Source organism: Myxocyprinus asiaticus, chromosome 25 (genome assembly GCF_019703515.2).
Source record: "Myxocyprinus asiaticus isolate MX2 ecotype Aquarium Trade chromosome 25, UBuf_Myxa_2, whole genome shotgun sequence".
Lineage (NCBI taxonomy): Eukaryota > Metazoa > Chordata > Actinopteri > Cypriniformes > Catostomidae > Myxocyprinus > Myxocyprinus asiaticus.
This window is the reverse complement of record NC_059368.1, coordinates 41,046,678-41,061,749: the sequence shown is the minus strand read 5'-3', so window position 1 is coordinate 41,061,749 and position 15,072 is coordinate 41,046,678. Positions and strand designations below refer to the sequence as shown.

At 40.3% G+C, this 15,072-nt stretch overlaps 1 protein-coding gene across 4 annotated transcripts in view; it reads left to right on the top strand.

Annotated features, from left to right (window-relative positions):
- The window catches only part of ttc13 (tetratricopeptide repeat domain 13), a 48,607-nt gene that overhangs the window by 4,085 nt on the left and 29,450 nt on the right, over window positions 1-15,072 (top strand). For all 4 annotated transcript variants that reach the window (XM_051654739.1, XM_051654737.1, XM_051654738.1 and 1 more), the window contains exons 2-6: window positions 1,353-1,447; window positions 6,874-6,949; window positions 7,077-7,147; window positions 7,827-7,892; window positions 8,369-8,461. In XM_051654739.1, coding sequence (XP_051510699.1) covers window positions 1,353-1,447; window positions 6,874-6,949; window positions 7,077-7,147; window positions 7,827-7,892; window positions 8,369-8,461 — 401 coding nt within the window. The remainder of the gene's footprint in view (window positions 1-1,352; window positions 1,448-6,873; window positions 6,950-7,076; window positions 7,148-7,826; window positions 7,893-8,368; window positions 8,462-15,072) is intronic.

Below are 15,072 nucleotides of genomic sequence, written 5' to 3'. Positions count from 1 at the left end.
ATTAATATTATCATGAACTTCACAGGACCAACATTATGCAAAATTATAAACATAACATAAGCTGAATTGGAGTCCTATTATATACCAGCAGTGTCACAGATTGAATCACAAACACTGGGACAGATATTGTGTTTGGCTGATTAATATGAGAAATGGACAGCCATTAAGTGCATAAATGCATCAATGTGGTTGGCACAAACCATACTAATCCTCGACACAAGTGGACCTATATTTAATGCAGTCTGGGTCTTATTATTTGCACTGGGTAGTTTTATTCATGGTTTTCAATTAAGAGGGCATGTCATGCAACCTGTCCAACAAAAGATATGGGAAGTGTTTTCTCTTTTCTTTTAAAACTTGATAAGACTTTTTATTTTGCTATCCTAACTATGCACAATTTTATAGTTAGTTGAATTTTATTATATTCATTACATATTGCTTGCTTTATTTTTTCCCTGCTGTCATTGCTATTGTTAGAACAGAGTTGCAACCCACCAGACCCCGTTTGCAAATAATAATAATAAGATGCATCTCGGTTGATCCGATCACATGTGGCCAGACGAGACACATTGCTGTTTACACCAGGTCACTTAAATGTGTCTCTTGTGACCACTTGTGTTCGGATTTTGAGGGGAGGGTCTCTGATTTCATGATGACATGCATTAATCACTCTGTCAGTGTGTTTATTACTGCATTAAAGTGCAGAAAAGACAAAGAAAGTGTGGAAAAAAACCTGTGCACTGTTTCACCCTGATGCATCTAAAAGTTAATCTATGGACAAATGCATAATTTTTAGCAGAATTCTTTGTTATTTTAGTGGATTACCTATATTAAAGTAGCTTTAGATGTTCATGCTTCTCTTCAGTGTCCCTGCATGTTTATTTCAGACACATTGAAGAAGATCAGTGAAGTATTCGTGCTTGTGTATGTATGTATTTTTTTAAAATTAGAGATCAGACGTTTTTTTCCTTTTAAAGTCGTTTGTAAACTCTTGTTTTTGCGCAGCAGTTGGTTGACAGGTGAGGTATTGGTTTTGGTTTTTGATATCCGATCACAAAACGTTTTAGAACCCGTTTAGACCTACATTTAGCGCTGACCACATGTGATCGGATCACCCGAAACCCTGGTATCTTAATACCAGGGTAAAGAGGGTCTTAGAGAATCAGTGTGTCATTTTGGCACATTCTGCAGTTAGTGATGTTCTGTGCATCACATTCTAATAGACCAGTAGTATATAGGTCACACTCAAAAATAAATCTTACTTGAAAGCCACTTATTCAGTAAGCCACAGTCATTGTCGGAATTCATCACAATCATTGATTTTTGTTTAATGTTTCTTTTTGGTCCCTCAGAGTCATCTATCCTGCAACTAAAAGATCCGGACTGCGAAGAGGGGAGTAACCTGCCCTGCGAGTCCATCTTCTCACTCAATGCAGAGAAAATCCTTGTAAGAGTTACATTCTGTACTATATAGTGTGCAATAGATGGGTTCTCTTTCTAACATTAGTTCGGTAGCTCACTATGGGATATCACCTCGGCGTATCCGATCCTGGAAGCACCAATGACACCACAGCTGTCAGTTGACAGACCAATCTCAGCAGTGATAAGGGAGCCCCACCTCCCTAATATAAGACACTGCCAAAGGTCCCTTCATTCTCGTACTCTTCCCATCGTCAGCAGGGCTCGCAGTGGAGTGGTCGCAAAACTGTTCGTTAGACAAGCCGTCGGGTACATCGCAGAACGTGATTATTCTTCTGTTAAGATATTTACTGTCAGGGTAAATATTTTTTATGCTCCCTTTTAGATATAAAGCCATAATAGCTTTATACTCTCCGGCATGTTGTGGTGTGGTGACAGATCAGCCGGTCTGGTCTCTGTCCCGTTCTGGATTTGCGGAACCACAACAAACACTTCAGAATTTGCAAGTTCAAAATGCTCACGCTCAAAACTTTCTCCCAATATATTCATCCCAGAGACTAGTTTACGCCAGTCGATCTGAAGGATGCATATTTCCACTTAGGCATTTACCCATCACACAGAAAATTCATAAGGTTCACCTATTAGGGTATAGCCTACACATTTTTTACGGTGCCTTTCGGACTTTAATTGGCACAGATAGTTTTCAGCAAGTGTGTAGAAGCAATGCTAATGCTTCTTAGATTAACAGATCTCAGAGTGTTTGCTTATCTGAACAATCTACTCTGCGCTTCGTCGCGGCAGCAGGCAAAGATAGATACGAGAGTGCTGGTGTTTCATTTGGAGATCTTAGGCTTCAAAATAAAATGAGATAAAGAGTCGGCTGGTGCCCTCACAGGAAATATGGTTGTGCTGAAATTGTGATCCTTTTATTTAAGGATAGTGATCATATGAAGCCATTTATCATCACATAGTTGTCTGGCTCCTTTTTAAATCATAATGATAACAGAAATCACCCAAATGACCCTGATCAAAAGTTTACATTCCCTTGAATGTTTGGCCTTGTTACAGACACACAAGGTGACACACACTGGTTTAAATGGTAATTAAAGTTTAATTTTCCACACCTGTGGCTTTTTAAATTGCATTTAGTGTCTGTGTATAAATAGTCAATGAGTTTGTTAGCTCTCACGTGGATGCACTGAGCAGGCTAGATACTGAGCCATGGGGAGCAGAAAAGAACTGTCAAAAGACCTGCGTAATAAGGTAATGGAACTTTATAAAAATGGAAAAGGATAATAAAAAAAATATCCAAAGCCTTGAAAATGCCAGTCGGTACTGTTCAATCACTTATTAAGAAATGGACAATTCTGGGATCTCTTGATGCCAAGGTCATGTAGACCAAGAAAGATTTCAGCCACAACTGCCAGAAGAATTGTTTGGGAGACAAAGAAAAACCCACAGGTAAACTCAGGAGAAATACAGGCTGCTCTGGAAAAAGACAGTGTGGTTTTTTTCAAGGAGCACAATACGACGATACTTGAACAATGAGCTGCATGGCCGAGTTGCCAGAAAGAAGCCTTTACTGTGCCAATGCCACAAATGACAACACCTTGACACACCTCACAGCTTCTGGCACACTGTAATTTGGAGTGACGAGACCAAAATAGAGCTTTATGGTCACAACCATAAGCACTGTGTTTGGAGAGGGGTCAACAAGGCCTATAGTGAAAAGAAACCATCCCCACTGTGAAGCATGCTGGTGGCTCACTGATGTTTTGGGGGTGTGTGAGCTCTAAAGGCACGGGGAATCTTGTGAATATTGATGGCAAGATGAATGCAGCATGTTATCAGAAAGTACTGGCAGACAATTTGCATTCTTCTGCAGGAAAGCTGCGCATGGGACGCCCTTGGACTTTCCAGCATGACAATGACCCTAAGCACAAGGCCAAGTTAACCCTCCAGTGGTTACAGCAGAAAAAGGTGAAGATTCTGGAGTGGCCGTCACAGTCTCCTGACCTTAATATTATCGAGCCACTCTGGGGAGATCTCAAACATACGGTTCATGCAAGACGACCAAAGACTTTGCATGACCTGGAGGCATTTTGCCAAGATGAATGGGCAGCTATACGACCTGCAAGAAATTGGGGCCCCATAGACAACTATTACAAAAGACTGCACACTGTCATTGATGCTAAAGGGGGCAATAAACAGTATTAAGAACTAAGGGTATGCAGACTTTTGAACAGAGGTCATTTCATTTTTTTCTTTGTTGCCATGTTTTGTTTAATGATTGTGCAATTCTGTTATAACCTATAGTTGAATATGAATCCCATAAGAAATAAATGTGTTTTGCCTGCTCACTCATGTTTTCTTTAAAAATGGTACCTATATTACCAATTCACCAAGGGTATGCAAACTTTTGGGCACAACTGTATCCTATCTGTATCGAGTGTTTCTGTCAGATGAGCACATCGGATCGATTCGCAGTTGTTTGTCCCTTTTTCAGAGAGGGAAAAAAAGTCTCCTTCCAGACTGTGTCTACTCCTGTTGGGCCTCAACGGTGTCAGTCATTCCATCGGGACTACTGCAAATGAGAGTTTCAGCACTTGATTGCAGCTCAGCACTTGTGTCCCCGCTGTCATCTCAATTGCAGAGTGAGATTGACTTCAGAGGTGATGCACGCTCTCCTTTATTGGAGAATCCCCGCTTTCTTTCAAGGAGTGTAACCCCTTTGGGGGCGGTTTCTCAGAGGAAAGTGGTGATGACAGACACGTCGCTCACAGGTTTGGGCATGGTGTGCGAAGGCAGAATAGTGAATGGGGTTTGGCCTGCGTTGCTACAAAACGCACATAAACTTTCTGGAATTACTGACAGTGTTTCTAGCATTGAAGCTCTTTGAACAGTTCCTTCAAGGCCACCATGTCTTAGTCAGATTGGACAACACGACAACTGTGGTATACATAAACAGACAAGGGATCACGTATTCACAACGGCTACAAAGCCTGGCACAAAAGTTGATTGTATGGAGCGCTTTCATTACGGGCAATGCACTATCCAGAGATGATGAATACGGGAGCGGATCTCTTGTCCAGGGGGAATCCTCTGTACGGAGAATGGAGACTTCACCCTCAGGTGTTGAGTCAGCTGTCAGAGAGATATGGGCGAGCTGCCGTAGATCTCTTTGCATCGCACGAAAACATTAATTGACCTCTGTTCTTCTCTGTGGCGAGAGGCGGTGCTCCTATGGGTGTGGATGCTCTAGCTTATCCTTGGCCAAATGCGCTACTTTACACGTTTCCCCTCCGAGTCTAATCTTTCCAACTCTAAGATACGGTCATCCAGTCATACCGATTGCCTCGAACTGGCAAGGGAAAATGTGGCTGGCGGAGATAATACAACTTCTGTGCTGCCAGCCCTGGCCTCTCCCGCAGTGCAGGGACTTGCTGTCACAAGCATGGAGGGAAATATTTCACCCCGTCCCAGACTGAGTAGCTCTCTCGGCCTGGCCCATGAGAGGCTAAATTTAAGTGTCGCAGGTTTACCCCAAGGGTGATTTGAGACTGTTTAGAACACGAGGGCTGCCTCAACTCGCACTGCATACGATCAAAAATGTAGTGTTTGAGCAGTAATGTGCACACAGACACATTGTTCCGTTTTTATGTTTGGTGATAGACATTTTGTATTTTCTTCAGGAATTTTTGGATAAAGGCAAAGCCTTTTCTACCATCAAGGTTTATCTTGCTGCCATAGCCTGTCATGTGGGAAGTGATTCAAATACAATGAGTCAACACCCGCTTGTTTGCAGGTTTATGAGGGGCGCTCTGCTTTTGAACTGGGTGTCAACAATATTAGTTCCATCATGGGATCTGTCCGTGGTCCTAAACACACTTTCTCAGCCTCCTTTTGAGTCTTTTTGCTAAAGGATGAATATTAGGCTATTATATTGATATGTAATAGCCTGGGGTTTCGAACTCCAGAGAGCTTGAGAGCTCATTCTAACAGAGGCAAGGCTACCTTGTGGACGCTGTTTAGGGGCATTTCAGTCCAGAACATTTCTGTGGCTATGAGTTGGGCGTCGCCCACACTTTTGTCCAATTTTATAGACTGGACGTTATAGAGCCATCATTGGCTCATTCAGTCCTTAGAGTTGCCTAGTCAGTCTGCCGATATGAAAAAAAAAAAAAAAAAAAACAACAACAGTAACACAGTGAAAGCACAAGTGTGTTCTTGTTTTCCCAGATCCATTCTTTGGAAATTTGGTTGGGTCTTGTACATTGGACACTACAAGTCAGTTGACTTGTTTGCTTCAGACAGCATATCTGCAATACGGGAGTTGGCTATATGCCATAGTCAGACCATGAGCTCCAAGATGTTAAGTGATGATGCAGGCTTCTGTAGAAGCCACAAGTAGTGTGATTTAAACTTCATTACACACACACACACACACACACACACAAATTTGTTTATTCACCAAATTCCAGGTGAGGGCGTGGTCGAGTGCCAATCTGGGGAGAGAGAGCGCTAAGGACATCAACTTGAGATGAATAGTAACTAAGTACCATCTCTATGTTCACAGTAAGAGTTGGGGGAGATAAAAAAAACGGCCTATTCACAGAGAAATGAGAGAGACAGACCAGAGTCTTCATGTCTGACCTCTGAGAGAGAGTCTTGTGTTGTGTGAAACTGAAAAGCGGACTGTTTATTTGAGTGATGCTGAAAAGCCGTCTTATATTTTGAGTGAAGCTGTACAGCGATTGCTGGTTATTTGTGAATAAAACGGGCTCATGTGAACTGTGGAAACCGGTTCCCGCTTCCTCCTTTATCTGCCCAACCTGAACCTTTGTTATAGTTGTGTTTTTAGAGAATCAATGACTAGAGTAGTCAGTAGTTTTACATTTTACCATTTGTTTTATTCAGTTTAATAATTTGTAGTGCTTCATGGGATTAGTAGTCCTCTCAACAACAAGAAAAACTGCTTTTTTGCTTCAAATTAAAGTTTGTAATCTTGTGATCTCAGAGCTTGTTGTTTTTGTTCAAGGCTTAGAATTCTTTTTTTGAAGAATCTTTTAAAATCCCTATGGAGAATCTAAATGGTAAAAATACTTGGTAATGCTTGAAAAATAATTGAAAAATAATTGAAAAATACTGACAAATTTGGTGGTCTCTGTTGTGCTATGTAAACACCTGCACTCTTGAGCTTTTGTTATGTTAAAAAGACAGGTTACATTAACAGTAGTGTCTAACCAAAACCAAAACACATCCCCTCCAGGACATCAAAATATAGTTAAAAGATGTTTGTCTCATCCTCTGTAATTATGGATCTCCCTTCATTGGTTTGGAAACCTCTGGCGGATTTGAGTGATCGCAAGTGGTTGTCAAGGACTTCCTGACATATTCTTTCTCTCTCTCTCTCTCTCTCTCTCTCCCCCTCCCTCCCTTCCTCCGGCACAACAGAATCAGGCGAAGTTGTTTGTCGAACAGCGTCGGTTTCCATTTGCTGTGGAAAACCAAAATACCAATGAAGAACTTGGTAAGTGACATTTGTGTTTTTGATTGTCTGATCTTGGTGAGTGTGTCTTGTCCACATGTCTTTGGGTGATGCTCTGTAACCTGGTGATGCTCTGTAACCTGCTAATGCTGGACCATTTTTATTTCAGCCATAGGATATGTTCTCATTGGAAATAGCCTGTATGATGAAGCTATCAAACACTTCTCATTGCTGCTACAGGTCAGATTGATTGTGATTTAACAGAAAACATAATGATAAAACTTTATTTAGTATAAAAGCCAAAATGAATGCAAAATAGACCATTTTTACTTTAATAAAAGCAATCGTTCACCCAAAAATGAATTCATGAATAAATCATTATTTCCTCATCCTTATATTGTTCCAAACCAATATGCTCTTATTATTTGTCATTTATGTGTAATATTAATCAACAACAGCGATTTATAAATGACATTGTTGTGAATTTCTGTGGTAAATATTAAACTTAGTGTTATTGTGAAAGATAAATTACCTAAATGAAGAAAAAAATATAACGGAGTGTATTTTTAATCTTCTTCTAAAATCTCTAATATTTAAAAGATAGTTTTCATGCACTTTCGTACTGTTGATGAAAGATATTACAAACAACATATCCTCTAAAAAGAAAATAAGGTTTTGACTTAATAATCTTACACTTGTGCTCGTCTTCTAACAACTTGAAAGACCTCAGAAGACCTGACAACATTTCCGGTAAGTGAACATAGTGAGCAATATTGCTCCCTGTTTTTTATGGAAAGAAAAACAGCATACAGGTTTGGAACGACATGAGGATGAGTAAATAATGACAGAATAATGACAAAATGTAGTTAATAGTGGCCATGTTGTAAGCACCCTTACAAAGACTATCCTTTCCCTCCAGGGAGATCATGAGCTGGTCAGTGCTATCTATGGTCGGGGAATAGCGTACGGCAAAAAAAGTCTACAGGCAAGTCATTATAATGGGCTTTATGTGTTTTTACCTGCTATGTGGAAACAATTTCGATTCTTTACTGGAAAGCAGTGGTCAGCACTAGACAGAACTGATTTTAAAAGTTTCTCAAGAAAATGTGAGTGGTGCTTGGCTTGATATTCTGGTCTCTAGAATCTAGATCATTGTTCAATTAGAGTCGTTGGGATTTTCTTCACCCATATTATTGTCCACCAGGTGAAAATTATAAGTCTGGTCTCTTGGAAAGGTAAAAGCACTTTCTGTCCATAGAACAAATAGTGTGGGCCATGTTATGTACTGGATTTTAATACTTAGGGTTAGGGGTTTGTTGAAATCCCTAACCCTCAGTATGAGCAATAGTATTAGTGATGCTTGCCTCAACAAACACTGTTAAATATATGAACACTGCTAATGGATGGGAGGATTTAAATGGACATACAAATAAAGGTGATTCTCTTTCTGTATCTCCAAAGGACATTAAAAACGCAGACTTGGCTCTGTATGAGTTGAGTCGAGTCATCACTTTGGAGCCCAACCGACCGGAGGTGTATGAGCAGAGAGCAGAAGTAAGTATCCTTGACTTCTCCTCAGCAGCAAAAGCCTTTGATCAACATGACAAACAGACCTTTTATTCAGAAAGAAGGAAACAAAGACTCATTGAGTACATTTAAATGCACACAAATACGCTGATAACGACCAAAAATCTGCTTATTTAAAAAATTAGACAACGCAACGCACAAGAAAACCGCATTTAGATGAGTTTGAAAATCATCCTTTGCTTTTGATGTTAAAATGTACACAGACATGTGCACAACACACGCGGGTAAGTCGGTAAAAATGCTGGTAAAGGTGTTTACATGCAACCCCTATTAAAAAAAGAATAAACATTTTGCAGATTCTGTAGTGCTAGGATATGTAAACTTGACAGATTGACAGATCTGTCGCTAGATTACGTTTGACTTTCTTACTCTGAGAGAACATTCAGTCAAATTTACTATTTTACTAAACTTAAGATGAAATGAAGAGCCATTGGATGTTTGAGTAAACCTGTTGTAAAAGCCGATAAATGGCCAAGAGTTAGGCCAATGATTATTAAATTAAATGATTAAACATTAGTGTGTTTTGTCATATTGCTGTTGCTGCCATTGTATTGAAACAAGTCAATCGAGGCTAAATGGCACAGTGATTTTTAGGGGAGTAAATATTTGCCCTGACAATCGTTCGATTACGATTCTTTACCTAATGATTATGATGCATTGCAAAATCTGAAATTTGGTCACAATTTGATCTGATCTGATTAGATTATTTTAGAAAGATTCATGATTATTTAAAAAAATATATGAGACAGACAAGAAACTGTTTTTTTTTTTTTAATTTTTTTTTTTATTGTAGTTATTATTAGTATGTGTAATTAGTGTGGATTGGTTAACGCATCTGTTCTGCAAGCACTTTTCAGCTGGTTCTTGATTTTACCATGTTAAAGGGGTTTTAGGCAATCCATGCAACATCATGCTTAACAACGTCCTTTAACTATGGTAAAATCACTTATGTGTGTCCACTTTTATATGTATGCTGTATAGTCAGAGGGGAAATTGCTCCCCCAGTTGAGCCTGGTTGCTCCCAAAAAAATTTTTTCTCCATTATCTAACATCTTATGGAGTTTTGGGTTCCTTGACACTGTTGCCTTTGGCTTTCTCTTTGGGGGACTAAAGACAAATAACTTTAATGCATGATATTCAATGACCCTTTTTTTTCTGATTAACACTTTTTATTGATTCGCACTATTAACACACAAAAGCAAAACATATAGTCACAGAATCAACATTTAACCCCCATTATTCCCTTTCCCCCTCCCAATCTCCAACCCCACCCTGATCCTCAACAAATATCCCTGTGGTCACACTTGAGTATACACACAAAAAAAAGAAAGAAAAATATATATATAAAAAAAAAAATAGTAATAATCACATATATTTAAAACTACACTACACAAAACTCCCCGAGAGCCCTCAAAAAAGGCCATATAGCTGCTCCATTTTGTATTAAATAAATCTAAGTTGCCTAGTCTTCTACATGACATTTCCTCAAATGCCACTACCCTGCCCATCTCTGTGCACCACTCTTGAAATGAGGGTGCTCCAGCTGACTTCCATCCCCTATGTCTGCCGAACATAACACTGGCTAAGACCCAATTTTGCATGCATTTATCCCCTATATTAATGATCGCCCCATCGCCTAAAATACAGAGTCTGGGGCAAAATGAAATTTCAGTGCCCAATACATCACACATGAAACTCTGAACCCTCAACCAAAATTCTTGGATCTTAACACATCACTAAATCTTCTGATTGGCATCACCAGCAGGTGGGTGTGTCTTTCATACCAAGCCTATACAATCTAGAGGGGGTCCAATAGAATCTATGTAAAATCTTGAATTACATAAGGCACTCCCTTGCATCTCTAGATGTAGACTTGACGTTTTTTAGAATCCTAGCCCACACTCCCTCCTCCAATACCAAGTTTAAATCTTTCTCCCATAATCTCTTGAGAGAAGTTGAAGCTCCATACCCCAGACTCTGAATTTGCAGGGAGTAATACACTGATGCCTCATGACCTTTTCCAAAAGCAGTAATCACCACTCCCAGAGTATCTGCTGCTCTAGGGGGGTGTATGCTATTCCCAAAAGTACTACAGAGCAGGTGGCGCAGCTGTAAATACCTGACGAATTGAGACCTGGGAATCCCAAAATGTTGAACCATATTTTCAAAGGATCTCAACACTCCACTCTCATATAGTTCACCGAGTGTATTAACCTCCCTCACAATCCACTCTGTCCAGCAGAAAGGGGACTTATTAATACATAACTTTAGGATCAGCCAAATGCTTGAAGCAACATTTTAATAAATGTCCGAATTAAACACTCTGGACACTTTTGTCCATACCACGTGCAAATGCGAGATAATGGGGTGTAACTTAACTTCTCCGGTTATTGGTGAAATCGGGGCAAGAGCTTCCTGTTCAATACAAAACCAGGGAGGGGCTCTCTCAGGTGGAAGTGACCAATGAACCAAATGTCTGAGACCGAATGCATAATAATAAAACAAAATCTTGGGTAGGCCTAGCCCACCTTTGACAATCGGCCTATGTAATTTACTGAAATGTAATCTGGGATGTTTACCATTCCAAATGAAGGACTTCGCTATGCTATCAAATTACTTGAAATAAGAGAGGGGGACATCTATAGGGAGAGATTATAGCAGGTAGTTGAATTTTGGAATGCAATTCATTTTAATAACATAAACCTTCCCAGTCATAGATAAATGTAATGAAGCCCACCTGCCCACATCGCTTCAAAAACATTTTATTAAAGGGTCAAAATTGTAGGGCTTTACTGGTTGTTTAGATCAGTGTTACTATCAGAAATAATTAATAATTATTTCTGTAGTTATTAATTAATATTTAAATTAATTAATTGAATCTAACTCATTAAAACATCATATGGGGCTCCAGTAAATGTAGTGTGCTACGTTTAGGAGCGGGTTTGGTTATTAGCAATAATTAAAAATGATCAAAGATAATTATTAATTATTAAAATCAATAGAACATTGATGAGAATCAATGTTAGCTTTTTTAATCCTTTAAATCAACAATTATCAAAGATGATCGTTAATTGTTAACATCGATGAAACATTAATTAAAATTAACACTAGCTTATTGATCATTCAGATTCAACAATCATCAAATATAATTATCAATTATCAAAAATCAACAGAATATTAATAAGGATTAACATTGACGGGGCACCACCCTGGAATCAGGGACTAATAACCAGATAGTAAAACAGTCTCAATATTAGATTATTCTTCGGATGTTGATTTTCCTAAGAAAACATTGATTTTCGGGAAAAAACAATGAATGAAGGCTTGAATCCGAGCACTGACATCCCGTCAGCATGACACAGGCATATGCAAAACAAACCAAAACACTTCTCTTTGTAATACAAACAAAGATTATTTATGCAGTAATATCAATTAATAATTAATACAATGCAGTCAATAAACTTCCGACTTTCAACTACAAACTAAACAGTGATATGATTAGATATGGAAATAAAAATAATCCTATTACACATAAGGTGTGTGTGTGACTGTGTGTGTGTGTAAGGAGGGACGCAAACAAAATGGTGGACATGACTCTCGTGGAGAGTATGTCACGCGAGACTTCCGGCCAGGGAATATGACCGCAAATGGGGGCGGCGAGAAACCAGTCAATGGCGTCTACCAGTTACCGCGTTTATCCGTTTGTACGATAGCTTGGGGACAAAGCTGGGCTTTAGCATTAAGCTATCTAGGAGCCAAAAATGTGTGCCAGAATGTTTGTGAGGGGTCGCGTGTGCGTGTGTGTGCGTGTGTGTGCGTGTGTGTGCGTGTGTGTGTGGTTAGTACGAGAGAGAGAGAAGTGACGGCCCTAAAGCCCATTTCGCGATCGTGGGAGAGAAAGCAGCTGTTAGTTCATCGCTCAGAGACACGGTGGACGGCTCGTAAACAGTCCCGCGTTCTTTGACTCTTTAATGGATGAACTCAGTTTACCTGTCTCGCCCACGATGGCGAAATTGCACAACAGTCCAATTTGGTTGGACCACAATACAGCAAAACAAATTTGTGATAATTAATACCCTGAGTATTAATAATGAGCGGACATGGCGGTCCGTAAACTGTACAAGCAAAAACCTTGAAACACAAGAATAACACACTATAATATTCTATCTCTGCCCAGACGTAAACCTCTTACTTGAATCGCATGAGGACAGAATGTGTGTTCATCCGTCCTTTAATTCCGACCCGGTTCCTTGAGGCTCGGGTGATGACGGGAGGCCGTTTCCTCGCACTGTCGGCGGGCTGGCGGGCTGTTGATTCTCGGCGGGCTGGCGGAGAACTCAGAAATGTTGACTTGATTGAAGATGGAAGAGAAATCTTTAATCTCTTCACTTCTGCAGGCAAACGGATAAAGTTGCGGATTGCTCGGCGGTCTCCTTCGGATCCGTTATGTTCGGTTGAACACAGAGTAATCTCAACTCGTCCAGCGAGATGGAAATTGTATGGCCACAGTTTCAAGTCGGACGTTACTTCCTTGTGCCACGAGGTTGCACATGAGAGCAGCGATGAGCTGCGTCTACACACTGCAAACAAAGTTGCTGGAAATCCCGGAAGCATTTCAGAGGTATTTCTACTCCTGATGATGTCATGGTTTGAGGGACGTTCTGATGTGTGCCTCATCCAATAGGAGTTGAGAGTTCGATCCTTTGAGTGAGCAAGGCTTCATGGGATTTGTAGTCTGTTTTGGACTCCCTTTGTTTGATTTTGGCGCGATTTTTATCAGTATAATTTACGACTTGGAATGTGGGGGCCTGAGTTAGGTTTTTACAACTGTGTTAGGCCTGCCTTTGTCTTCTATCTGAATACATGAGGCCCAACAAAATTAACTCCAACTAAATCGCACAAATTTGCTGGGAAAAAAATACCCAAATACTTAATGCCTTTTTGGGCCACTGAAAGGCGCCCAGTTAAAAAGCCATTACCGGGCAGTATGCTGTCAGAGCCAAAGCTTTGGATTTAGAACAATTAACTCTGTATCCTGAGAACTTAGAAAAGGAATTAATAATTCTGTGGAGGCAAGGCATAGATGTAGTGGGGTCGGAGATGAATAATCAAATATAATCTGCGAAAAGCAAAAGCTTATGCACCACACCTCCCGCCATCACCCCTGGAAAATCCTCCTCCTTTCTTATTGTGGCTGCTAATGGTTCCAGGGTAAGACAGAACAATAATGGAGAAAGAGGGAAATCCTGCCGGGTGCCCCTATCCAGAGTAAAATAATCTGAAATTAATCCATTTGTTTGTACTGCCGCTACTGGGTGTCTATAAAGTAACTTCATTCATCCAATAAAGGTATTCCCGATCCCATACATTTCCAAAAACTTGAAAAAAGAATCCCATTCTACCATATCAAATGCCTTTAGTAAAGTAAGCATTAAGTAAGTTGGCAGCGACTGGAGTCTGATCATTCGCCACTGACCACATGATATTGATGAAACGCCGAATGTTATCAGAAGAGCTACGGCCCTGAATATACCCCACCTGATCTATATGTATTAGAGATGTCATAACTTTACTTAACTGGTTAGCCAAAATGTTTGACAATATTTTAATGTCTAGCTGGATCAGGGAAATTGGACGTTAACTCTTACACTCGCTTGGATCTTTGTCCTTTTTAAGAATCAGACTGATCCGGGCTTGTCATGGTTGGCAGAAGCTTTCCATTCTTTAATGATTCTCTATAAACTTCTAGCAAAACTGGAGCCAGTTCTGTAGCATACAGTCTAAAAAATTCAGCAGCAAAACCATCTGGCCCCGGAGCCTTGCCTATAGGCAAGGCCTTAATTACCTCACCAAGCTCCTCCAAGAATATCTCTGAATTTTTTTGCTCCGTCATCAGTTTAGGAAGTTCTAATAGTTCCACAAAGTTTCTAATATCAGTAGATGAAAACGTGGAACTATAGGGATCAAGATAGAATCCTTTAAAAGCATTATTAATATCAATGGCCGAGGTAAATATTTCACCACCAGCAGATTTCACTGAAGGAATGGTAGAAGACGACTCTCTCTGTTTTATATATCTAGCCAGAAGTTTCCCTGCCTTGTCCTCCTACTCAAAGTATGACTGTCTTGCCCTGAATAGCCAAAACTCCACCCTCCGTGATAAAATCTTATTATATCTGTATTTCAATCGGACCAATTCCCTGAGGCCATTAGACGGCATTCAGCACTTTTTTTGGGGGGGGGGGGGGGGGGTTTCTCCCTTTTTCTCCCCAATTTGGAATGCCCAATTCCCAATGCGCTCTAAGTCCTCGTGGTGGCGTAGTGACTCGCCACAATCGGGGTGGCGGAGGTCGAATCTCAGTTGCCTCCATGTCTGAGACGTTAATCATGTGGCTTGTTGAGACCTAGCGCGTGTGGAGACTCACGCTATTCTCCACGGCATCCATGCACAACTCACCACGTGCCCCACTGAGAGCGATTACCACATTATAGCGACCACGAGGAGGTTAACCCAACGTGATTCTACCCACCCTAGCAGCCGGGCCAATTGGTTGCTTAGGAAGCCTGACTGGAGTCAC